Source organism: Perognathus longimembris, chromosome 10 (genome assembly GCF_023159225.1).
Source record: "Perognathus longimembris pacificus isolate PPM17 chromosome 10, ASM2315922v1, whole genome shotgun sequence".
In the NCBI taxonomy this organism is placed as follows: Eukaryota; Metazoa; Chordata; class Mammalia; order Rodentia; family Heteromyidae; genus Perognathus; species Perognathus longimembris.
Window position 1 is genome coordinate 42,870,039 of NC_063170.1, and position 24,909 is coordinate 42,894,947.

General features: G+C 36.9%; 1 protein-coding gene across 2 annotated transcripts in view; it reads right to left on the minus strand.

Annotated features, from left to right (window-relative positions):
- Positions 1–8,642: 8,642 nt before the first annotated feature.
- The window catches only part of Znf385d (zinc finger protein 385D), a 323,542-nt gene continuing 307,275 nt past the window's right edge, over positions 8,643–24,909 (minus strand). For both annotated transcript variants that reach the window (XM_048355949.1, XM_048355950.1), the window contains exons 5-8: positions 18,037–18,270; positions 12,356–12,534; positions 11,225–11,326; positions 8,643–9,027 (exon numbers count right to left, since the gene is read on the minus strand). In XM_048355949.1, the coding sequence (XP_048211906.1) occupies positions 8,794–9,027; positions 11,225–11,326; positions 12,356–12,534; positions 18,037–18,270 (749 nt within the window). In that variant the 3' untranslated portion in view covers positions 8,643–8,793. The remainder of the gene's footprint in view (positions 9,028–11,224; positions 11,327–12,355; positions 12,535–18,036; positions 18,271–24,909) is intronic.

Sequence of the window (24,909 nt, forward strand, 5' to 3'; positions counted from 1 at the left end):
TCTCTGCTTTATAAGCTACCCATGTTCATGGATTTCTTCAGTAGCCCAATAAATTAGAGTGCCTGTGTATGCAATGGAAGTGAGTTAACATAAACTCAATTTTCTTTGTAAGCCTGGAAAACTACGTCTAATAGCAAATGTGCTTGGCAACTGTGCCCCTTGCTTTTCCTACTGTTCACCCAGAAGGAATCTAGAGAAGATATAACTGTGGCCAAAAAAGCTTCATTTTCTCCTTTTCCAGATCACATGTTGCTCCCACTAGTTCTGCCTCTGTGGCTAAATAAATTACCAAGTTGCAGAAGGTATGTTTACTTAGTCTGTCCCAACATAAAACAATTCACCTATAAAATATTCTTATACTCTTGAAAATAATTTCAGTTAATGAATAAAACATGATATACTGATAATTGGCTTTTAAATGTGAAGTCCTTAATAGGAGACTAACTCAGTAATGTTCTCATTGTTTTCTCCATTATCAGACCTTAACTGACATTTGGTCTTAGCTTCAGCACAACAATTCAGAGTCTATGTTTAGAAAATTCATGGACAATTTCCTAGGACTTGGCTAGAAATTATCCTCAATGCCTGGATGACACACATTGAAAAATGTGAGGATGTGTGTTATTCCAAGGTTCCAAATCTAGCTTTGGCAGGGGCTACTAGCTTCGAGTACTCAACAGAAATTTTTGAGCTGTTCTATTTTATGTTTTGTTTTAAGCAAAACAATGTGGAAGAGAGTTTCACTCTTAGATAATGAATGATTTCAAAACTATGAATGATAATATCAAGTAAATTGAGTCTATCTTCCCAGGAGATAAACAGGACAGGTAATGGGTAATTAATAATGCTATGGGTAATTCTAAATTTTAAATGCTATTCTTAAGTATGGAGAAGGATGAGGTATTTGTTAAATCACTAAGGTACTTTTTCTTGTACTCTTTTCAAATGGATAATCTGGTATCTTACACATATTTGAGTGAACTCTAAATTCTCTCAAAATCAAAACACATTCATCAAATCTATGTTCAGAACCATTATTTCTAAATGTTCTTTATATTTGACTACCAGAAAGAATGAAGATAAACTTATAACTGAAATATGCTTGATATTTCCCCTAAATCTAAGTTTGGATACAAGCAGAAGTCAAGTCTTCCTGTCAGAGAGCCCCCAAACAGTACTCTAGTCAAACGGTAGAGTTCCTTTCTAGAAAAGAGTCCCCCATACCCAAGAGAAAGTTTGCTGGATATCACTGTATGAAATATTCACCCACAAACACGTCACCAGCACCATAACTTCCACACACAGTCAGTCCTGAACTTGTTATAGATCATGTTTAGGTGAAATAAATCTTTACTGCAGTTAATATTTGCAAAACATTTGTAGTTAGGAAAATTCCCTCAAACATCCATTACTGGATGGACCTAGGATGTAAAAGAGGGAAAGTGAGGATTCTGAAAGCCAGCAGGCAGAAGATTATGTGATGAGCAAGAAGCGATTAGCCACTCTGTTATTTGCAAAGCAAAGGATTATGGGGCATGGATGAAAGTTGTAAATATCTATTTTGCCCAGAGGATGTAATTTCTGCTGGACTATAACAGAGTACAGACTTCGGGGAGGGGGGGGGGGTGATGCTATGTTAGAGATCTCTCCCCATAAGAGGTCAGAAATTCTCACTTAAAATTTTTGATTATTTGGAGAGAGATGCCTATGGATCATGCTTGAAATCCTAGCTACACAAAAGGCTGAGATCTAAGGATCACAGTTCGAAGCTAGCCCAGAAAGAAAAGTCCCTGTGAGACTGTTATCTCCAATTAACCACTCAAAAACCAGAAGTAGCCCTGTGACTCAAGTGGCAGAGCACTGGCCTTGAGCATGAAGAGCTTATAGATAGCACCCAGGACCTGAGTTCAAGCACTATAACTGACAAAAAAAAGTATGCTAGCTAATTAAACCTTTTAAAACTCTATTGAATAATGAAGTACAGTCTTTAAGCTCTTGTTGACAAAGCAATTTCATTGCAGTATAGGCCACCCAGGAGCTTTCAGCATTTTAGTTAAGACAAGTGTTCCACTTTATATTAAATTGAAGGGCACTAAGTAGTGCATTAAAATATGAGAATTCTTGTCTTTCCACAGGGGCAAAGATAGCCAAGAAAACGGGATTTCTCAGACCTGAGTTAGAACAAATTTTTACCCTTCTCATGCAAACTATGTTATAATATTGTTCCAGAGAGCCTGAAGACTTCGTTGGAGAAGGAAAAGTATTTCCCAAACTCAGTACATTAGCTATGGCTTATCTATGCAAGAGAGGATATATGCTTTTTCATTTCATGAGCTTAGTAAAGAATAAAGATAGCAAAGTATCATTTTTCCAACTCAGTGCATAATGTTGCCTTTGCCTGGAGAATTTCAATTTTGTCAGAGAGAGAGGTGGCAATATCTGAGGATTTAGAGCCATGGAAGCAACTGGGGACTTCAAAAATATCATAATTATCTTTATGAAAACTGAAAAAAAATTTAGAAATTCCTGATAAAAATGAAAATAAATAAATAAAGATAAATTGTTCACAGCTGCAAGGTTCACCATGTACCGAACCACAGACAAGGTAAAAAATCCTCTGTGTTTTAAATTTTTGAGTCAATAAAATTGATAGCAGCTTTGATACTAGGGACTTACTACTTACTAGCCCCTAGGGAATTTTGTCATGCTATCCAGGAGAAGCAATGGACAGATGGTATGGTGTTTTTATAGGATTTCAAAAGGAAGACTGGCCTGGTGCCAATGGTACAGACGTCTGTTATCCTAGCTGCTCAGGAGGCTGAGATTTGAGGATTGTATGTAGTTCAAAGTCAGCTGGGGTAGGAAAGTCTCTGAGACCCTTATCTCCAATTAACTGGAGATAAAGAGAAGCATTTGCCTTAAAGTACAAAAACTCAGGGACAGCAACCAGGCTCTGAGTTCAAGCCCCCCAAAAAACAAAAAGAAAGGAAGGAAGGAAGGAAGGAAGGAAGGAAGGAAGGAAGGAAAGAAGGAAGGAGAGAGAGAGAAAGAAAGAAAGAAAGAAAGAAAGAAAGAAAGAAAGAAAGAAAGGCTGATGTAAAATACTTTATGCGAATTAGTTTGACTATCATTACATTAACTTAATACTTTACCAGCATAGGAGCGGTAGTTCTTTGGGTCTATAATTAAATTGAACTTGAGAATGACATACATAATCAACATTCAATTATCCTAGTGTGAAAAAATAACAACCCTAATCCCATTTCAAGAGTCAAGCTCTTTGCAGATACCCGATCTTCTGATGGAAGTTGATTGAGTATACTTTGGTAAAATGTAAACCATAACATCATACACAATGAATTTCTGGCTGTTCAAGGGGTATCAATGTGCAGTCTGTGCATTTTAGCTCCTTGTGCTGAATTTACTACTAACAAACCAGAATCTGCTATCTGTGTAACCAGCCAGAAGCAGCTCATTGTCTTTTATCCTTACTTTTGCTTACTGATCAATTCAACAGAGCTCTGCCTACTGTACTTATTTCTACTCTTCAAAGGTGTAGCATTATTGGTATCAGGTAAAATCTCAACTTCATAAAACCTTTGGCCAGGGAGTTGCTTTTGGACAGAGTCCTGATGATAATGTTTTCTGAATCATGATAATATACGAGAGAAAAATTGAAAATTGTCCAGATATTTTTTCTTTTTTTTTTGTAGTTTCAACATGTAGAGAAAAACCACAGCCTATTTAGTTAATTATTTAAGCTGAATGTATACAGTGAATGTTTTAACTAATAATTGCTGTTGACTTTGATTAAATAGGAAGATTTATTTCTGGAGTACCTCTTCTGTTTTTTTGTATGGAACTCAGTAACTAGGAAAGCTTCTCTGAGGAGGTGAAACACATCATTTATATGGCAGGTCTCCATTGCCCATTTACTTGTTCAGAGAATGATCAGAGCTCCCAGTGAAAGATTGATAGGTTGATATATCATTCTCCTGTGGCCTACAAGGTTGCTAGTTCCCCGAAAAGATTTATAGCTTAACAGAGTAATGAATGGTGATGGCAGGCACGTTCTACACTGGGGAAACCACCCATGTGCTATTGATTAGAAGTCCATACAGGTCTTGAAGGGTCACAGAGCATAAAAATATTTCCCTGCAAGAGTCATCAACATTCACATTCAAAAGGACTGAGACTTATTTTCAATGTGCCAGTCTTTTTTCCCCTTCTCAGTGATGGAAACTCATCCTCCCAACATGGCCGGGTTGATTTTACAAATGGCTGAACATATCTGAAGTCGAATCTGGTCATTACCATGTATGATCAACTTGAGCATCATGATGTTCAATCAAGTTTACTATGAACATAGAGAGCCTATTCTTTCCGCGAGCAATAGGTCAACTCAAAAAGGCAGTTTCCAAAGAATGGACTTAAAATAATTTGTGAGCAAATAAGTACAATTTCTCCTATAAACAATTATGTAGTCGTGACCAATGCTAATATATATATATATATGTTTGTGTGTGTGTATATATATATAATAGAATGTGAATATAGTTTGAATTTAAATATGCATTTGAACATATATTAAATGACTCTAAATTGAATATGAATATATACTTTTAAAGATAGTTTTAAAAAATATGAGTGCCACTAACTTTTATACCTGTCACTTTTTGCAAGGCTTTGGCAAATCATTTTTTTCCAATTACACACACATACACACACACGTGCCTATCTAGAGAGTGGTCTGCTGAATGATGGTTGTGCTTGTTCCCTGGGCTTGTGGGATGAGGGCTTTCTAAGGTGGTGATAGCCTTAGGAAACTATGTAATAGCAGCAATATCTTCACACCTTTCCTTGTCCTCACACCAAGTATTTCTCTTCCTAAATGGGATTTCCTTCAGGGTTACTGCTTTCCCACCATTTCATGGTGATTCCTTCTAAACAATTAGTAACGAACACAATTTTACCAGTGCTCTGTACAGAAAAGTAGCTAATTCTAGGCATTAATTCACTTTTTGCATTTTTTTATTCCAACTTCTTCAGAAAGGTTGAAACATATAATGGGCATAAAGACAAAGCTATTTAAAGTTTAGTTGCATGTGAAAGTACTAGGTATTGGATTTGTGCTTTATAAATTAATCTGGGTACATCCACTAAGTGCTTTGATATTATCTTTAAAACATTATTGTCTTATAAATCTTATTCCTTTGCTTTATTATTTCTCCTCCTCCTCATTTCCAATTGAGTTTAAATGTCTTAGGCGAGGTGATACTTAGGCTTCAACTCAACATCACTTACTTGGCTGTGGCTTTTCTCTTATGGATGTTGCTCTGCCATTTGAGCCACACCTGCACATCCAGCTTAATACAAGTGAACCACCAGTGTCCAGCTAAATACTGTCTTTTTAAATAGTTCCTTAGTAACAAATTTAGATCGCTGGGATAATGGCATTGAATTATTGCAACTGTTCAGAGAACCTCAAGAGAATGTAAAAATAGCAAACCTTTCAGAGGAGCCACTGGTAATAGAACCTGCAAAAAGCCAACTGTGTTTGCTTACAGGACTAAAACAAGAACCTTCCAAAGCTCAGAAAGAGTTAGAGGTGCAATCTGTCATGTGTAATCACCTGTTTTCTCAAAGGAGAAATGCAGAACCTTCCCACAATTGTTTCCTGTGTGTCTGGATAATCTGGGTAAAGTGCAACAATGCTTTCTCCACAGGCGTTCACCTCTTGCAATGCATTTATATTTGTTTTAAATTGAAGTCAAAGATGCCCACCTATCACTTTCCCTTATTGTCCTGGGGAAGGGACCAAGAAATATGAAATCTTACCACCTTTGGGGGTTTTCATAGCATTGCTGCTTTCTAATCTGAATAGTTAATCTTTATTCATGAATAAAGACCCCAAAGGGAAAGTGTATTGCCTTATAGCAGTCTAAATAAAAATAGATTTTTGTCTATACATGGATGTGTGGCATGAGTGAAACAATTCACAGAAAAATGCACTGTATGTTCCATAGTTAGGCTTCATCCTTTATTAGGTAATGAATAAAAGACAACCAATGCTTACAACTCCAATTTAAGAGACCATTTAAGCAAAAACGGTTCCATAGCAAAGTGAGGCAGAGGGGTCCAGGTATTTTTGAGTATTCTCATATGGCTGATGGAGAAAATATGGCTGATTTTGTTCCCAGCAAATGAGTTAGTAACACATTGTGACCCCGGGCTCTGTGTGTCCCACAAGCCCTGACTTCTGGTGGACTGGCTCAATTACTTTAATGAACATGGAGAACAGCAAAAGTACAATGCAATAAGATTACATCAATTAACACTTAAGTTCCCCAACAGAGAGGCCATTATCAGGTGGGAAAAAACTGTTGGATAAGGATTCAGGATGACTAAAATAAAAGATCAAAATATTTGACAGAGTAGGAAAAGTAAAGTAAAGTCCAATACCATTAGATGATAGTCAAATGGGATAGGTACAGAGCTCAAAGAAACAAACTCATGGGTAAACTAAATATTCACCTAACTGAATTAGTAAAGCTAGAGAAATGAAAGAAACATTTTTGCAAAACAAAAGAACAAATATATTGCTAGGTAATGATTAGTTATTTTCCAAAGAAAATTGTAACCAATATATTTAACTACAGTCATGGCTTGAAATTCTTTTTACCAGGAGACTGATAAAATATATTTTTTATCCTCTCTATGCTTTCTTTTCCCTTCTTTCCATTTCTTCCCTTGCTTTTTCTTTTTACCCTTTCTCTGTTTTGATTTTGTTCTGGTTGATTGTTTAACAAATGATAGATAAAGCCAACTGCTTGAAGATACATTGATACGATGGATTTCTAATGCTAGATGGTAGAGTTTTTCCAGAGATCATGTTTCCTATTGAGCACCAAGCACGCTATGGATGTTTCCTAAATATAAAATGAAAAATGCTAAATACCTATCTCTCCAAGGGTTTCATATTGATTCCTTATATATCTTTCAATGTTATTACAGTTTAGACAAGAGAAGCTTCAGGAAGGCCACACCCAGCCCTCCCCTATATGTTTAAATAGTCTTTACAAAACCTTTTCAAAAATATGTTTTTTTTTTCTTTAAACCTAAATCAGTTAGGATTGGTTTATGCACATTTTGTCCCTGCTTTAACCTTTGAGCATTATTATTCTAATCAATGCAACAGATCTGCTGCACCAAACCCCACCATATAGATAGGTACCTGTTAGCTTTTTATGGGGAAAAAAAGCAAAGAGCCTTTATCACAAATTAAAGGCACAACTATTTTACGCCATCCGTTACCAACTTAATGATAACATGGAACACTGAATGGTTATAGAATTGTTTTATATAGATTTTTCTTTTTATAAGTTATTCTCTTAGTCTTTCTAACATATATACAATATACATATATTTATAGATACCCCTGATAAATCTTGTTTTAAAGGTAAAATATCAACTCCTTTCAGCTGTATAGTGAATTTCAAAGGCAGTCAGTATTACTTCACAACTCCACTGGAGAAATGATGTCCTAGTGAATCTAACCACTATTTTTTTAATGCTGTGATCACTGGTGAGCAAGTAACTCAGACTTGTTTATTTTGTTCTTAATAGTTAAATATATATATTAGTTGCTTATATCATCTCAGTAGGAAATATTTAAAAAAAGGATAAAAAATAAGGTCACAACAATCGCTAATGCTTAAGTCTACAATCATACTTCAAACAGAAACCTTTGAGACAGTCCTACTGGTATGATATAAAGGGAATACTGAAGGATTACAATGTTCTTGGTTTTCATTAGCTATGTACTAACATGACAGATCTTTTCTTTTCCATCTCATTTCAGATTATGATTGTTCCTTGTCTTTGAAACAGAATAGTCATACTGATTTCTATCTACAAAACCCATGCTACGTGGGATTGTCCATTTCCAAATGCAAGTTCATTATAAACACTTCTATGTTTCCAGCAGTACTTGCTTGTGGTGGGAAACTAGTAAGAAATTACCTTCCTTCATTTCGCCCACCCCTGACATAGCCCTGTTCTAACTAGCTAGACGTGAAGGGAGAAGGCTGATTAAAGTTGCCTCCATGACACCATACAGTGTCTATCTAATTTTTTTTTTATTACTGCTTACTGGTAGATAATAGTTCATTCTAACTTTTGAAATTCTTTAAAACCTAATGGCATAGAGTGAGACACAGCACTATTTGTTTTACAAGACATCTACTGTATCTACTTTTGTTGGGATAAATACCCAGGAACTGCTGTCATAGCCAGAGGACCAGCACGGGTACTACTATTCACAGTGTTGCTTTTGCTTTTGTTTGTATGTGTTTTTTTTAATTTGTTTTTTTATGTTTTTTTCATAATATTTTAATCTACAGAGTAAATTCTTATATACACATTGGAACCAGTTAATGCCCTTAGACAATGTAGAGTTGTTTCATAAAGCAGAAAAGACAATGCAGGGGAAAACCAGTGCCCCAAAAGCACAGTCACAAAGGCTTTGAAAGTTCTAGTTAGCACTACAAGTCCATGTCGGAGATCACATCTAAAACAATCCATTCTTCAAGAGGAATGCTTTAATTTGGAAAAAATACCACTCCCTCCCTCCCACCCTTGAGTACCCATTCCCCCTTTTAAATAATCTTTTCAATTCACTATCAAAAGTCCTGGCTCTTCAGATATGCTTTAAGCTATAAATAAACACTGCATAGTTCTCTTTTGTTTTGTTTTGTGAAAAATTATTGCAGTACAGTGACTCCAATTTGGAATTCAGTAAGGAGCAAACAGCACTGGAGTATGGGCGGTCCGAATGGGTCCGGGAGCTGGTCGCAGAAGTGCAGGAGGCAGGGCAGAGGTCTGGAACAGAGTTGCTGCAGGGGCAGTTCGAAGACTGAAGGGAGAATTCACTGCCACAGCAGCAGCAGCTGCTGCAGCTGCTAGGGGGTTCGGAAGAATTCGGGGAGCCAATGGCTTCGAAGGTTCTTTTGAAAACACTAGTTTTACCTGCAAGGGAAAATTAAAGGATGACAATAAGAGTTTAGAAGTCTTTAATCAGAAGTCAAAATGATAATCAGGCTTAGAAATACAGTAGTGATGTTGTACGGATGGCTTGTGCCTGTAACCCTAGTTATTTAGGAGGCTGAGATCTGAGGATCATGGTTAGAAACCCAGCCCTGGCAGACAACTCCAAAAGATTTCTCTCCAATTAACCACACAAAGCTGGAAATGGAGGTATATCTCAAGTGGAAGAGGCCCGGCCTTGTGTAACAAAATTAAGTGGAAACACTACGTTCCTTAGTTCAAGCTCCCCTACTGGCATAAGCATGTGTACATGACACACACACACACACACACACACACACACACACACACACACACAGTGAATGGCTACAATGAGAAATTCAAACTGCTGAGCTGATAATAAAGAAAATAGAAAGCCTTGAACAATCTTTTTCCTTTGTAAGAGAGGCGGATAGCTGAAAATGGTTAACCAGCAACGCTAAAGAATCCTCTAGCGAAGGATCTGGGAATCTTATTATATTTAAGTTGAAAATTATATTTGCTGGGGGAAGTATTCATTTTTTAAGGTAGTCGTTCATTCCCATAATTCTACTACTCAGGTGGCTGAGATCTGAGGACTGCACTTGTAAGACAACTAGGGAGGAAAGTCTATGAGATTCAAAGCTCCAATTAGCCACCAAGATGCTGGAACTGGAGCTGTGTCTCAAGTGGTAGAGCACTAGCTTTGAGCATAAAAAGCTCAGGGACAGCACTGAGGCCTTGAATTCAAACCCCAGGACAGGTGCAAAACTAAAATAAAAAAAGAAAGTACAATGAGATAAAATTTAAAATATAGAGAAATCTGTGCCACCACAGAGTAGACACTAGTTAAGAATAAAAAGAGATTCATGCCTGTTTACAGTAGTAAAGTGGGTACCACAGACAATTCAATCTCCTCCTGTCTGAAATACAATCCAATGGAAATGAAAATAACAAAATCTCTTCTTCAAAAAAGACTAAAAACTCCAAATTTTGATACTTCTCCCTTTGTCTCTATGCAAATGGCCACCAGCTCCTCTCTGTTCCATCCTATGATAACATCAAGATTTCCAGGTTAGGAAGTCAAGAAGATATCTGTTCTCCTTGCACATTTCCAATTCTACAAGCAGTAACATGGCCACTGTTCAAAGGGAGATTCTAAAGAGTAACTCAGTTTTGACTCCACTTAAGAACTTTAGTTTTGGACATACCAACTCCACACAGAACTCACATTTTTCTAATGCAGCTACACCTGTTTCTTCTTTTTAATGGTTTCATCTGCATAAAAACTGGAGAATACCCATACTATCATCTCTTAATAGATGACTGCAGCTTTCTTATAGCTGTATTGTCATGTGCCAGTTGTACACAACAGCATCAACAATGCAAAGTTCTATTTGTGGAAGACAGATTTCAAAATGCACAATCCAGCATCTTCAGCTTTCACTAAGGACTCAATCTCTGTGATAGAAAGGGCAGTCCCTTCAACTAGTCATTAGTTATAGGCACCATGTTGGAAGTTTTCCCTAATCCTCCCTGATTTGCTTTCAAATAATCCTGTTCATCTCTACACAAGGACACTGTATTTTCAACAAAGCATACTTTGGAGTCATGGAAGAGGGTATTTTGCAGGATATTTTTGTCCAGGCCTTCTATAGTTCCCTTGGATGAAGAATTAAATAAAACAAAGCCATCCTCTTGAGACTATATTTTGATAATTTCAAACCATTGAGAGTACAATAGTAACTCTTTGTTTTGCACATCTTAAAAAGACAACTCAAGAACTTGTATTTTATTGGTCTTCTACCTTGATCATTATCATCATTACTCACATAGAGACCAGATTTCACAGGGTTACTTACTCCTTTAAAGAATTGAAGGAATCTGACTTTTCTCCCTTGGCTGTGCTCAATGATGAATCTGAATGCAACTAGGTAAGACATGAAGCTGTGGCTAAAGGGGCAAAACCTTGACATAAATCATAGAACCTCATTCGTGGTGTAGAGTTCTGACTAAAATCAATTTGTAATTTCTTAGGTACATTTACTCTATTTATTAGCTGATATCGTCCCCACTTTATCCCCTTCCAAAAAGTACATACTCAGAGACTTGGACATTACAGAAATTATACTATCTTTTGGAAAAGAAAAATATCACTCACCCCCAGTGGATGTGCTGCCTTAGGAAGCTTGTTGTAAGGACTATACTTCGGTTTCGGGGGCTTTCCAGCCGCTCTGTCTTTGTGCCTTCGACTGCTAATGTGCTATTAAATGCAATTAAATGTGACAGCTTTAAAAAATGCATCTACAAAAACTCTCACAAATATTGTTTTAACCTGGAGAAATATAATCATTATTCCACGCACATTTCAGAAAGATAGAAGTTTAAAAAGGCATGCACTTCTGCCCTTAGATTCTGATGCCCAGAGCATAACTATTCATTTTAAAATATTTTTAACAAATAGAAGGACCCCCCCCCTTCAAGGCAGGTTTTTGCCTTTACCCTGAACACATATCCATTTTTAGAAAAGTGTTCACAAAGGAAAGGCATATCTAAAGGAATTTTATGTGCAAATAAACAAGGATGCCCAGGCAGGCATGAATTTATTTCCATACCAATATTTATCCTCACATTTGTACAGCCAAATGTCAGCCCCTTAAATTCTAAAGATAAATAACCAAGGTGCATAAAATCAGCAAAATCTTGTACACACATATATAAAACACAACACAATACAAAGGCTGGGCCTTCCATTGGAAATGTACCACTGACATGTTTAGAAGGCTATTCAGTGTAGAAATGAATGCAATGTGATTAGTCATCCCTTTTAGCAGGTGTTTGCAAAATTTAGAACTACAGCACAATACCATGCAATAAACTACAACACAGTAAAAGAATAGCACAGCACAAAATTAGTTGCAGCATGGAAATAGTGAAACACATAAAAATGGAACATGGTAAGTTAACCTTTAATGAAAGTTAAAACATTTGAATGGGAAATGTGAAATTGAAAAGATCAAATAACTTTCTCCTCCTACTGTATACACACAGGAATAGTGCAAACTCTCTGCCAAGAACCTCCAAGAGACCTAGAAGCCACCACATTTCAGTTTTCCCTAAGCAGATTAAAATAACCCTAAATAAATGAGAACAGTGGGAGGATGGGTGGATGGAAGGATGGATGGATGGAAGGGTAGAGCAGAATGACAGAAGGGAAAGGAAGAAAGACAGCACATGAATCCTACTTGGGAAGGACTACTTTGTTTACACTCCCACTATCTGCTCCCCCTACCTGTTTCAGTTGGGTTTCCGAGTTGACATGCACATCACAGATTTCACAGTGGAACGTTTTGTTTTGCAGCCCCGTGTTTCCTTTGTTAACAGGTCCTTTGCCTTTCACTCCTGCCCGAGGAAAGGCTTTGATAGTTCCACTTCCATTCCGGGCTTCTAGCATGGTTTTGTGCTTCGTACCTGCCAGGAATATTTTGGGGGGTAAAGAAAAACAAAAGAAAGGCAGGAAAAGTGTTAGCTATTAGAAAAGTTAAAAGAACAATACAATGTCCAAATATAAATTTTTGGGACTAAGCCTGAAGCATGGTCATGATGTATAGACTGTAACAACATGTCCCTGTCACCTTGTATAACCCTATTGAACTTTTCATTTTTGTAAAAAGCTCCATATAACAAGCAAACACCATCAGCCTAGCAACTGAACTCGAGAGCCCTTTGAGAGGAAATTAAATGGGTGTGACTGAGTTTCATTTCCTCTTGATGCTATAATAAGCCATAAATGAAGGCTGATGAGGAAGAATGATTTGGTTGCTGAAGGTAGAGTTAGAGGTGATGTGTAACAAATGTAATCAATTTAAACATGGTGTGTTTACAAAGGTGGCACTAATTAAATATCTACTTCTTAAACTGAATCTAAAAAACCTCGCTTAGCTATGGTTTTAGATTCAAAATGGAAGATTAAGAACAACAACAACAACAACAACAAACACCTTAATGATTCTATAACGGTCACTTTAGGATAATACAACTCATATTGATTGACTATATAATTTCAAAATACACAAGTAAGTAAGAAAATGAGGAGTAAACTCATAGTATAGGCAGATAACCTGTAAATAAATGCTTCACTCCACTAAAGCATTAACATCTCTGGTGTCTCACACATAAGTACTGTAACTCCATTTCTAAACCATTAACATCTTTTTCAGATCACAGTGGCTATAGGAACTTCATGATGGCAATTTTCCTTCAAAAGCATTGCTTATGTACCTACACTATCTCTGTAATCTTATCTGAATATATTGGAAACTGTGTATACTGGTATTAGAAGTAGGAAATTGAAAGGGAATACCAAAATTGAGAGACACAGGGTAAAAAAAGACAAACAACTACAAAAGCAATACTTGAAAAACTGTTTGGTGTAAGTGAACTGAACACCTCAGGGGGGGAAAGGGAAAGGGGGAGGAGGGTGGGGGTATGAGGGACGAGGTAACAAACAGTACAAGAAATGTATCCAATGCCTAACGTATGAAACTGTAACCTCTCTGTACATCAGTTTGATAATAAAAAATTGAAAAAAGAAAAAAAAAGCATTGCTTAAATTTCGCTTATTTTCTGGTTACTAACTGTTCCTTCTTTCTCTCTCGGTGATGTGTTTTAACTAAAGAATTTCTTTTAATATCACTTGTAGCCTTTGTGATATTTTTGAGTTCTTTTAAATTAGTTTTTACTCCCTACTTGTATTTATCCGATTTTTTAATCTGTTCTGCAAACATAAGAAGAGATTCTTCTGAGTCATACACCAGCCTCTTACTGTCACTGAACATTAATGAATAAAACATGTTTGGCACATTCTAAATCAGTGTAGCTCCTCTCCTAAAAATGAGGGAATACTTTGTAGCTATCCATTTGCCTCATTCAAGATAATCATGACTTTACCATGTGGATATAAAAAAATGCACACTTTACAACCTAGATTGCTTACTTTGAATATCAACATTCTTAATGCATAGCTATTATGATGCTCATAAGCCAACCTTAAGAAGTCAGCAAGGTAGGAACTGGAGGAACTGGAGCAGTGCATAGCTTTGTAGTAGTGCTCGTGGTTTTGCCCTGCCTTCTTGCAGTACAGAAGCATGGGCATCTTCTACTTTACAGATGGCATACCTGTTCTAGGGTGCTAGATACATATGTGTAGATGGTAGTCTACACCTCTTCATCCCAAAAGATAATTTTATTAAAAAAAATCCCATCCTGTGGTCAATGAAAAGCATTTGAGGGGCAAATTTGGATTTTCAACGCACCTGAGAAATCAAGAACATCTCATTCTGAATTTTAGGAGGAACTCCTGGTTCACTTTTGCTTCAAATCATCCGTGACTTGGAGCCAGGGCTTGGTGATAGCATACATGAGCACGTGCGTGTGCACACAAGCACACGTGCACACACACATACACACTTCAAGGCTGGGGGGGGGGTTCTACTAATAGATTTGCTTCTATGGTTATTAGTAGTCATCAATACATTTGAACGTTTGTACAATATAACCTCATGAACTCAGAGGGTGACTGTTCATCATAATGAAGTAGCTGTTTGATAGTTTATATTTTAAATAAGTTTTAGCAGGTTCTAAAGGTAGTTTTATTGATTCCAAATAAAGCGAAAATTCAGTAAAAAAATCTTTTTTAATTTAAGATGTTGGGGGTAAAATATGCATGGAGAATATATATACACAGTGAAGATTGAGACACATATTTATTGCAATCTCTTAATAAATCTGTGAGGCTGTGCTAACTTTTTTCTTTCCTCACAGCAGCCATAGGTGTTAAGGCTATTTTAATCCCTATCTGAGATAAGACACTGAGACAGGAAAGTCTAAGTTACTTTCATGGGGACAGAAAATGAGCCTTCCCTGACATTCTAGAAATCTAGAAAACTGATGTTTAGATAAGTCCCTAAAATTTCTCTAAGGGCTTGGAGGACATCTGGCTGTGGTTTTATACCAGTCTTCCATAATAACTATTCTTTAATTTTCTATATTATCTATTAATATAGTCTTGTGTAAAATGAGGTTTGAATTTGGTTCTCTCAAGCTCTGCCTCCTCAAATTATTTTCTTTCAGCACTTTTTTTTTTTTTTGCTGAGCAGAATTTTATAGACCAGAAGACACTGAAAGGCTGTGGTCCTGCACTAGTCTACAATATCACATTTCATTTCAGTATTCCATAGATGTCTTCCAAGGCCCAGGCCTGCCTCTGCAACCCCTCAGCAGAACAGTCACAAAGTTGTTTCTGTACCATCTCCTGAGCCATCTCCTACTTGAGAAAAATCTTCAAGAATCCAGGTAAGGCTATCGTCCTCCTGTCACTTTTGAACAGCTGACCTTGTCTAACTTCCATTTGAAGTTATGAATATGTGACTTCTGAAGCAAATACCATATGTTATCCAAATTCAGCAAGTCATAAGGCTTCAAGTAATTCTATTAATCTTTGGCTTAGCTGTTTAGTTTTGAATATGTTGAGGTAAGATAATTATTCTTCTTACATTTGTAAAAATCAGCATCATATTTTTTTAAACTACAGAATGAAGTGGTCTGAGCAGTCTGCTTTTCCATAGGACCATGAGCTCAAAGCTATAAATAATGTCAGTGATAGAGAGGCACTCCATTAAAATACTATTAGTCAGCCAGGTGCCAGTGACTCGTGCCTGTAATCCTAGCTACTCAGGAGTCTGAGATGTGAGGATTGTGGCTCAAAGCCAGCCCAAATATGAAAGCTCTTATCCCCAATTAACCCCCAGAAAATGGGCTCAAAGTGGTAAAATGCTAGCCTTGAGCATAAAAACTCAGAGACAGTACCAAGTTCAAGGCTCAAGTTCAAGACCCATGACTAACAAAAAAATAAGAAGGAAAGAAAGAATAAAACACCATATTGGTCTATATTGAAATAGTGGACCTGATTACTATGCACATTTTATGCATGAGAAATTAGCACAGCATACTAATTTATTCTATATATTATAGGAAACATCACAACAGCTCCATACATACAATTCATTAGTAAATCCATACCAGTTCAAAGGCTGGTTTCACTGAGGGCTTAGTTCATGCATTTGACCCCAGTGCTGCTTATTTTAAAAATGTGAAAGTAAGCAGGGCACTGGTGGCTCACACCTGTAATCCTAGCTACTTCGGAGTCTGAACTCTGAGGATAAGGATTCAAAGCCAGCACAGGCAGCAAAGTCTGTGAGATGCTTATCTCCAATTAACCATCAGAAAAGCCAGAAATGGGGCTGTGGTTCAATTGGTAGAGAGCTAGCCTTCAGCACAGCAGCTCAGGGATAGCATCCAGACCCTAAGTTCAATCCCTGGGACTTCCACCAAGAAACATGTGAACAAGAGTCATCCAGGAAGAAGACTGTGAGTTTAAGGCCAGTCTGTATTACATAGTGAGTATGGAAAATGCTTTACTTTAGCAAATGTTTCCTCTAAGAACTCTAGGACTCCAAAATTCTTAGACTCCAAATTTGAAGGACAGGTTAGAGCTGCCAAAATTGATACCTACCTCCAAATGAATGTGTTTTCCTGATAAAGAATTCTTCAGAAGTACATGGACTTCCATGTTGTTTACACTTGTATTTGCACAAGTGTATATAAGACAGATGTGGATGGTATAGACTCTGACTGAAAGCCAGATAGGTTTCTAGGTTTCCCCGCTCCTGAACTCCTGAACTCTGCCTGACTGCTGTTAATGCATGTGGCAGGAAGACATGTGCTAAAGGAATTGTTCTTCATCTGCAGTCACCCCTCAGAGTTTTAAAGTCAATGCTCAGATATTACACATGAAGCACAATTGGTCAGTGACTCAACGTGCAGCTGCAATATTAACTTCAGGCATGATTCACAGATTCTACTTCTGGGACAGCTGCTGACATAACCTTGGCAAAGAACCCAGGCTTTTAAGCAAAAACTTGATCTTGACAATCAACTCACATTCTAGAGAAAAGCTGATGTTTGTGTATTTGTATACACAATCACACCCACACTTCTCACATGCATGCAGAAAGAGAAACCAAAAGAAGCACATACACATACACACAGAGAGAAAGAGAGAGAGAGGAGAGAGACAGAGACAGAGATAGAGACAGACAGAGAGAGACGGAGAGAGACAGAGACAGAGAGACAGGACAGAGAGACAGAGAGACAGAGACAACAATAGACAACTAAATGGAACCAAAATATACAGGAAGAACATTTTGTGTTGGTTTCTCAATATTCTACTATTTCCATTTCTGCTTTAAAGTTTGGTGTTCAAGTAAGAGACACTTGGATTTGCTTTGTCATTTTTTTTCACTGTAAGTCCTATGACTAAGCTTCAATCAAATGAAACACATAATATCTTTAAATTGTGGGAAGAGCACACAAAATCTTACATATAGAGATCATAACTCAGTGGCAGCACATAATAAATACTAAATGCTCTCTTAAGTAATTATTTTACACATGTTAGCTAAAACAGTATTATTTGCTGTAGGGATCATAATACAGAGGGTTTAACCAAACATATATGGAAAGGAACAGCCACATTTTATGACAATATTCAAGGCACAACTTTAAAAAATATCATTTCAAAGCAAATACTAGAAGTGTAGAGCAAGCCAGAAATCGTCTTAATGTTAAAAAATAGGATTATATGCTTTTCCATCTAGTTTACACACACACACACACACACACACACACACACACACATTCACACACCATTGTCTACAAGCTCTGGAAACCCTCCCTTGCCCTCCTATAAATGCCACTTTGCTCATCATTTTTATGTTTTAATGGCTAATGAATGCCACCTAATGATTGCCAGTGTTCCACCACCCTTTTGTCTCCTGCTGCAAATGATCTAATCTATTCAGAGGAAGGTGATTGCAGGGCTGTGGAGACAGAGAGGAAATGTATGTATCTCACCACTGTTGTGCGCCTCCAGCTGTGAGGCTGAGTTGACAGCAACCTTGCATAGGGAACAGTAAAGCAGTCGTTTTGCCTTTTCCTCCTCTGTCTCTGTGGAAGGACATGAGCTATTGCCGCTGGCTGTCGTGGGGCTTTTTTCTGCCTTAGAGGTGATCTCACTTGTCATAACACTGCTTTTGCGAATCTCCACACTTGTCGTCGTTGATATTGCCGATGTCCCTGTGGTATTGTCTGCATAGGAGAAACAGGAGGGGAGAAGGCCATTATCTTTCCTTGTTTTGGAACGGATGGCTAACATTACACCCTGTTAATAATGATAAAAGCAGTGAGAAATCACTGCTTGTTAACTGTGCATCATCTAGTGAGGAAATAAATACTGATGAACACATTTCACTTAAGCTATTGAAATAAGCCATCAGGTGATTCTGATGCAATATATACACAGATGCAATTTCTAAATATTCTCTGGGGTAAAAAAAAAACATGTCATAAGTTTCTCTTAACACATTTCTTGAGTGGAAGAATGTTTGTAACACATGTTTTTCTATGTAAAAGTCTTTAATATTTTTAAAAATAGAGGGTACCTTTAAAACACACTTTAATTTTTTTTCTATTTTCCTCCTAAATTGCTTGATTTTATTAAACAATAGCCCAGACCCTTCCCAGTATGCTTAGGAAAATAAAAATGTAAAACTCTGATGTTAAAATTGCTTTTCCTAGATAATCAGCTCAGAACACCATTATTCTGTTTGCAAAGTATTACAATTCAACACCCACTGAAAAGTTCATCAGTATGAGATGAAGAGATATTCTAGTCTGGTGTATTTATTAAGTGGACAGTCTGTCTCAAGCTACATGCAGGAATTTGTGGTAGAAGTCATCAAATAATTGACCTCACTCTCAAAGAATTCACAGACTAATCACACCATGTTAATATCACATCCTCTCCAGAATTTGAGGACCATGAAAGTGTCGATGTGCTGTAATCCAACAACCCTTTTGGCGCTGAAGTCTGATACTAAATCTGGAGAGATCAACCTTCAAAGAGAAATTATCTTGTCCTAATGTTACTTGGGCAAACAAGACTGTCCTCTTAAATATGCCAATCACTATGATATTAGCAATGATTGTCATGTCCAGCAATAATTTGCAAATGAGCTTTCTAATGGTTTCTCTATCTGTCGATACCCCTCTTTACTTGTCTGCCTTTATTCTTCCTGCCAGCTGGTTCTTATCCTCTTAACCCAAACATTCCCTGTTGCATCTTCAGCTACAGCTGCTGCGGGATCTGTAATTCCTCCTGTCATTTCATGTGCTGCTGTAGTCACTTTTCAAAGACACACTAAACAGTTCATGATAAATAGGTTGGACAAGGGGATATATAAGGGACAGTGGTCTGTGTGGAATGCATGTTTACTTCTTGCTACCTCATACTTTCAAAGGGAGATAGCAGCATAAAATACCTTTGAACTTGGAAAACAGTTTTGTTCCAAGTGTAGGTGCGAAGATATGAGTTGAGGTTGTTTAATCCTACTTACATTTATTCCTAAATATGAAATCAAAAACATTAGTCAATATGCAGAAGAAAAATGGGCTCTCGGTAAGGGCTTCTCTGTAAAAAGGCTCTTCTGGACCTAGTTTCCTGTGCTTTACACTGAACACACTTAGTCACTTATTTTAGTGACTGAAATCATTACGGAAGTCTCCTTCAGTGGAATGGAAAATACTCAACTACTGTGTTTCTTTCAAAAAGGTCAACCTGAAAATTAGTGACACAATGGATAAATTTTAAAAACTATAGTAACCCTAATGCCATTTGATAGTTTTTTTGCACTTGTTCTCTTTGACACTGAGATGCTCCCTTTCTGCTTAGCTTTTACTTGCCTGCTGAGGTCCCATTACTAAAATCAGTTCATAGCCTGAGGAATTCTCTGAGAATCCAGACAACAAAAAAAACCAACAACTTCAGGGTGATCTTACTGCATTCACCATGCCCCATAAAAAGAAATGATTGATAGCATGGATCTCTGAGTAACTAACTCATCGCCAATTTGCTAAGTGTTTTATATACTTTAAAAAGAATTTCATACACTTACAAAAATAATAAAATTTAACCTTCACATGAAGCTACGAGAATCAGGAAATTCCAGAAATTACGAAAATGCCCCACTGTCACACAAGTAGAATGGAATCAACCAGAACAAAATACTTCATAAGATGTAAAATCTGTGATGATTGGGTAAACATACTGTGCAAGACAATCTTGTCCAAGATTGTCCACAGTAAGATCATAGATGGTAGTAGGTTAAAGTCAGTAAATTGTTCTTATAGGCAGCTCCATGGGGGAATGACAACTATGATTACAGACATTGTATTGCCAAGTATGGCCACACAAGGAAGTCAGATATGGTATTCTGGGTATGTATTTCATTAAAATTCACCACGGTAACAGTTTTTGCAATAAGCCGTATTTTTTCTAATAGCTTCTCTGGGCTGACATATTTCTTTTATGACTTGATCTAAAAATAGTCCATGACATAGATCATATTATACTAAAATAAATAATTTCTTTACAGTGAAATTGCCTAACAAAAGCATCAGAAAAGAAAAAAGAAAACAATGGTGTTTCCCATTCCCATGATAGCTACATTGGTATATCTCCTGATCCCACAGGATAATATACATTTACACCAAAACACTAAGATTAGAGACACTAGATTATTTATGCATAGGGCTTAGTAAAGTATTAACATCTCTTTAAAGTTCCTTATTTGAAACAGGCTTAGGAGAATTAATATCAAAATGCTTAACTGCCTCTACTTCTATTTCTTGTCCTATTTTTGAACACATAGTTGAGCATAAATATAATATTTTCTGAGCTTGCAATGAACATGAAAGAAATATTAAGCTATATACTTTTTCATTTTAAATTGAATCTGTGGATCATGATTCCTTTATGGTAGGATTAGCATAAATTTATAACAGGATGTGGACGTTCATGTATCATGGTTTTATCTGTGATGAAAGCTCCTCCTTTTCAAGTCAAGAAGTTAAGGTAAACACATTTTAATATTATGCCTGTCCCAAGAGTATCAACTATTTTATACATTGCACACAAAATGACATAGAAATGTGCATTATGGGGTTGGGAATATGGCTTAGCAGTAGAGTGCTTGCCTTGCATAAATGAAGCCCTGGGTTCAATTCCTCAGGACTACATGAACAGAAAAAGCCTGAAGAGGCACTATGGCTCAAGTGGTAGAGTGCTAGCAGTGAGCATAAAGAAGCCAGGGACAGTGCTCAACCTGTGAGTCCCTGCCCCAGGACTGGCAAAAAAAAAAAAAATTGCAAAATGGAAAAAGAGGTTTACCTGAAGGTGGTACATTAAATCATCAATTATACAATTACTATAAATCATTCTTATTTACTCGTTAAAATAGAAGCATAAGTGGATGTTCCTGTTAACACCAGATAATATGATAAGGATTCCTGTGTGGTCTTCTTTCTTTAAATCATAATGCCTGACCAGTTATAGAAAGCAAAAAAATAACCTCAGTTTAAGGTCACTCCACCCAATTCCTGGCAAGTGCCCTTAAAACCACCAATGCCATCAAAACAAGGAATGTCCAAAAAGCTGTCCCTGTGTGGGGGAGCCTATGGTGGTGTGACAACTAACTGCAATGTGGGATCCTGGATCTGGTCCTGTGATGACAGAAGGAGATTTCTCAAAAACATAAGAAATCTAATTGAAGTATTGGTTTTGGCTAACAATTTGTCAGTACTGATTCATGAATCTTGAGAGATGAACCGTGGTCACATGAAACGTTGAAAATAAGGAAAATTAAATGCAAGGTATAAGGAAACTCTCTTGTACTATTTTTGTCATCTAACACTTAGAAATCTTTAAACCTTTCTTGTATTAACGAGTAGCACTAGATAAGAAATAGTGTGTGGTTTGAGTTAGTTTGCGTAATCCTAGTTAGTATTGACCTGAGTGGTTTTAAAGCATAGCAGTCCTAATTTCAACATAGGTTTCCAATAGACTTTTCAAGGTCATAGTGTACTCTCTTTAGGTTAAAACTTGAGCTGAAGGTTGTATGGTCCAGTTTCAAATAAAAGCTTGTTATCCTAACTGGCAATATCTCATGAGGTCAAACTTCATTCCATCAATATTTATTAGGCTGCTACTTTGTGCTATGTTCTATGCTAAGCCACTGGGGATAAGATCATGCCATTACAGGAATAAACAGGCTAGTTTATGATATATCTCATAATAACTTAGTGCTCTTTGAAATAAATAATAAAACTAGATTAGTTTATGAGATGTCCCATAATAACCTGAAGTAACAATACTAATCATCACTATAATTACAAACTTAGTCCACGATGTGCTTTATTTGATACTATATACTTAAGCATGAAATAGCTTTAAAAATGTTTAAAATATGGGAAAGAAAAATTATAACAAAGGATGGGGAACCAATTACAGGTATTAGATTACTTCTTACATATCTCCCAAAACAACACATCACTCTTACCCTTATCTTAAAGAAGGAATTTCAGGATATAAAAATTTAGAAATGTTGCCAATACCAGAGCTTCCAATCAGACTGTCTAACTTAGTTGTACATGCTCTTCATTTGTTCTTTTACTGCTCAAGTTTCAATATATTTGGTGAAAGAATTTGAATTGCTTATGATTTATTATTCATGCTGAAGGATGACATCTTAGGCATTTGACTTTAAAAGAACCAAAACTTGGCCTGAGCTAGATTCAATCACAAATGTCCAATCATGCATTTACGCTAAACTACTATACTTTGTTCAAATCCATTTAGAAAGAGAGGAGAAAGGAAAACCTGCCGCTCTGAAATTACCTCTTGTGAAAAGTGGTAAGAATAAATCACAGCCTTCTTCACTGAACCTTTCACTCCCCCCAAAAAATGAGAAAGTAGGGTAATGATTCACTTTTCTCAGTATTTCCCAAAGGCTGATTCTGATTTCTTTTTACTATTCAACCGATGACTCTAGCAACTATATATGTGGCAGGGAATGGAAAATAATGGGTGGCATTCTGTGGAAGAGAGAGATTTGAGATGGTCTGGGGTTGGATTTTTTTTTTTTAGCTATTTTGTTGCTAGTGCCCTATAGCAAATATTCATTATTGCAACTCTCATGCTTTGGCATTGAAACCAATTGATAATACTTTGTGGAATGGGGCATTGGTTAAAAATGAAGGGAAACATCAGTATTCATAGTGGTCCATTTGTGGTCATCCTCTTGTATAAAAACACTATAAATACATTTCGCAAAACATCCAGAAAGCACCAGGAAGGATTCCAGAAAATATCCAACAACTTGAATTCTGGATAATAAAAGAACAGCTTATATGATCTGTGTGAGAAATTTATTACTCTACTTACAGATTTCAAAACCTAAGACGGAGAAACAGAGCTATTCCAATCTCCTCCTAGGTACCTGGGATTCATGCTACAACCTAAAGAGTCTCAATAAGTACTTTTAAAAATGAATACTTACAACTGCATCTGATTTATTTTTTTCTCCTATGTGAATTTTAAGTCTTCCTTAGATTAGCTGGCAAGTGGGTATGCAACAGCTGCTTCCTCTTAAATATGCTGACATTCTGAAGTATAAAAAATGTGCTTCATGACCAAAAATACCCACAAGTCTTTAAAAATTACTACTAGTGGTTTATTTCCTATTGGTTTTATTTAATTTAACCAACTTTTATTGAGCATCATGCCATACATTTTGACTCAGGCAAAAATGAACCCTGCAAATCATTTTCTTTGTACTTTTGAAGGTTCTACTCATCCCCAAACAGGGAAACCAAACTGCATCTATGGGAATAGAGACATATCTATGGCTTTGGTCATACAGACATGGAGCTCATAAAGACAGATCACACAGACACAATCTCTAAATATGCAGGGTGAATAAAGGTCTAACTCATAGATATAGCCACATGGGACTGGCCACATAGATGTGAGCTACATAGATGTTGACTGAATAAACACAGACTTCATGATTATTGGCTGAATAGATCAACTGACATCTTCTCCAATGCTGCTTTCACAAGAGTCATTCCATAGTGCTTTGAATATAGTCATTTGATCAATTGATTGAGCCACATAGACATTGACATAGCTGAGGACCATTTAGATAATGGTCAAAGAGAGGGAAACACAGAGGCAAGTCCCTTAGAAGGAGACAAATGAAGGTGCATCACATTAATAAAAGCCTCACAGAAGAGGGTCACACAGACCCAAGCCACAAGGACATCAGCTATAGAGATGAACCAGACTCTTCCTCTGCTGCTACTTTGTAAGAGCAGATCCCTAGTACTTGCAATGCAACCATTTCTCTGGCCATCTCTATAGATATTGGCCACATAGACATGGACCCTCAAAGAGACGTAGACATGCACTCCATAGATAGAGGCCACATAGAAACTGGCCACATTGAGATATAGGTCCCCCAGGACCTCTATCCCTTCACTTCTGGGACCATGGGTTTGGTTGAGTTTAACTTCTGGATGGGGTTTCTCTTTACTCAGTGCTCAAGACAAGAGGCTTTTTATTCTCCATGCCATAAAGTCAATCTCTAGGGAATAGAGCCTAGTGATGCTGGGGAAATTTCATAGATATTTAGACAAATGGCATATATTCTCATTCATACTCTTACCAGTCCTAGAAAACTGTGGACCCTGTATGATTGAACAGTTCTCTGTGTCTGGCACTGTGCTAACTACTAGTGAAATACATGCACTGTGTTGTATAACCAGTGATTACTAAGATCTAGTATAACAATATTGGAGAACAAGTCAATTTTCTATATTAGGAAAATAAGA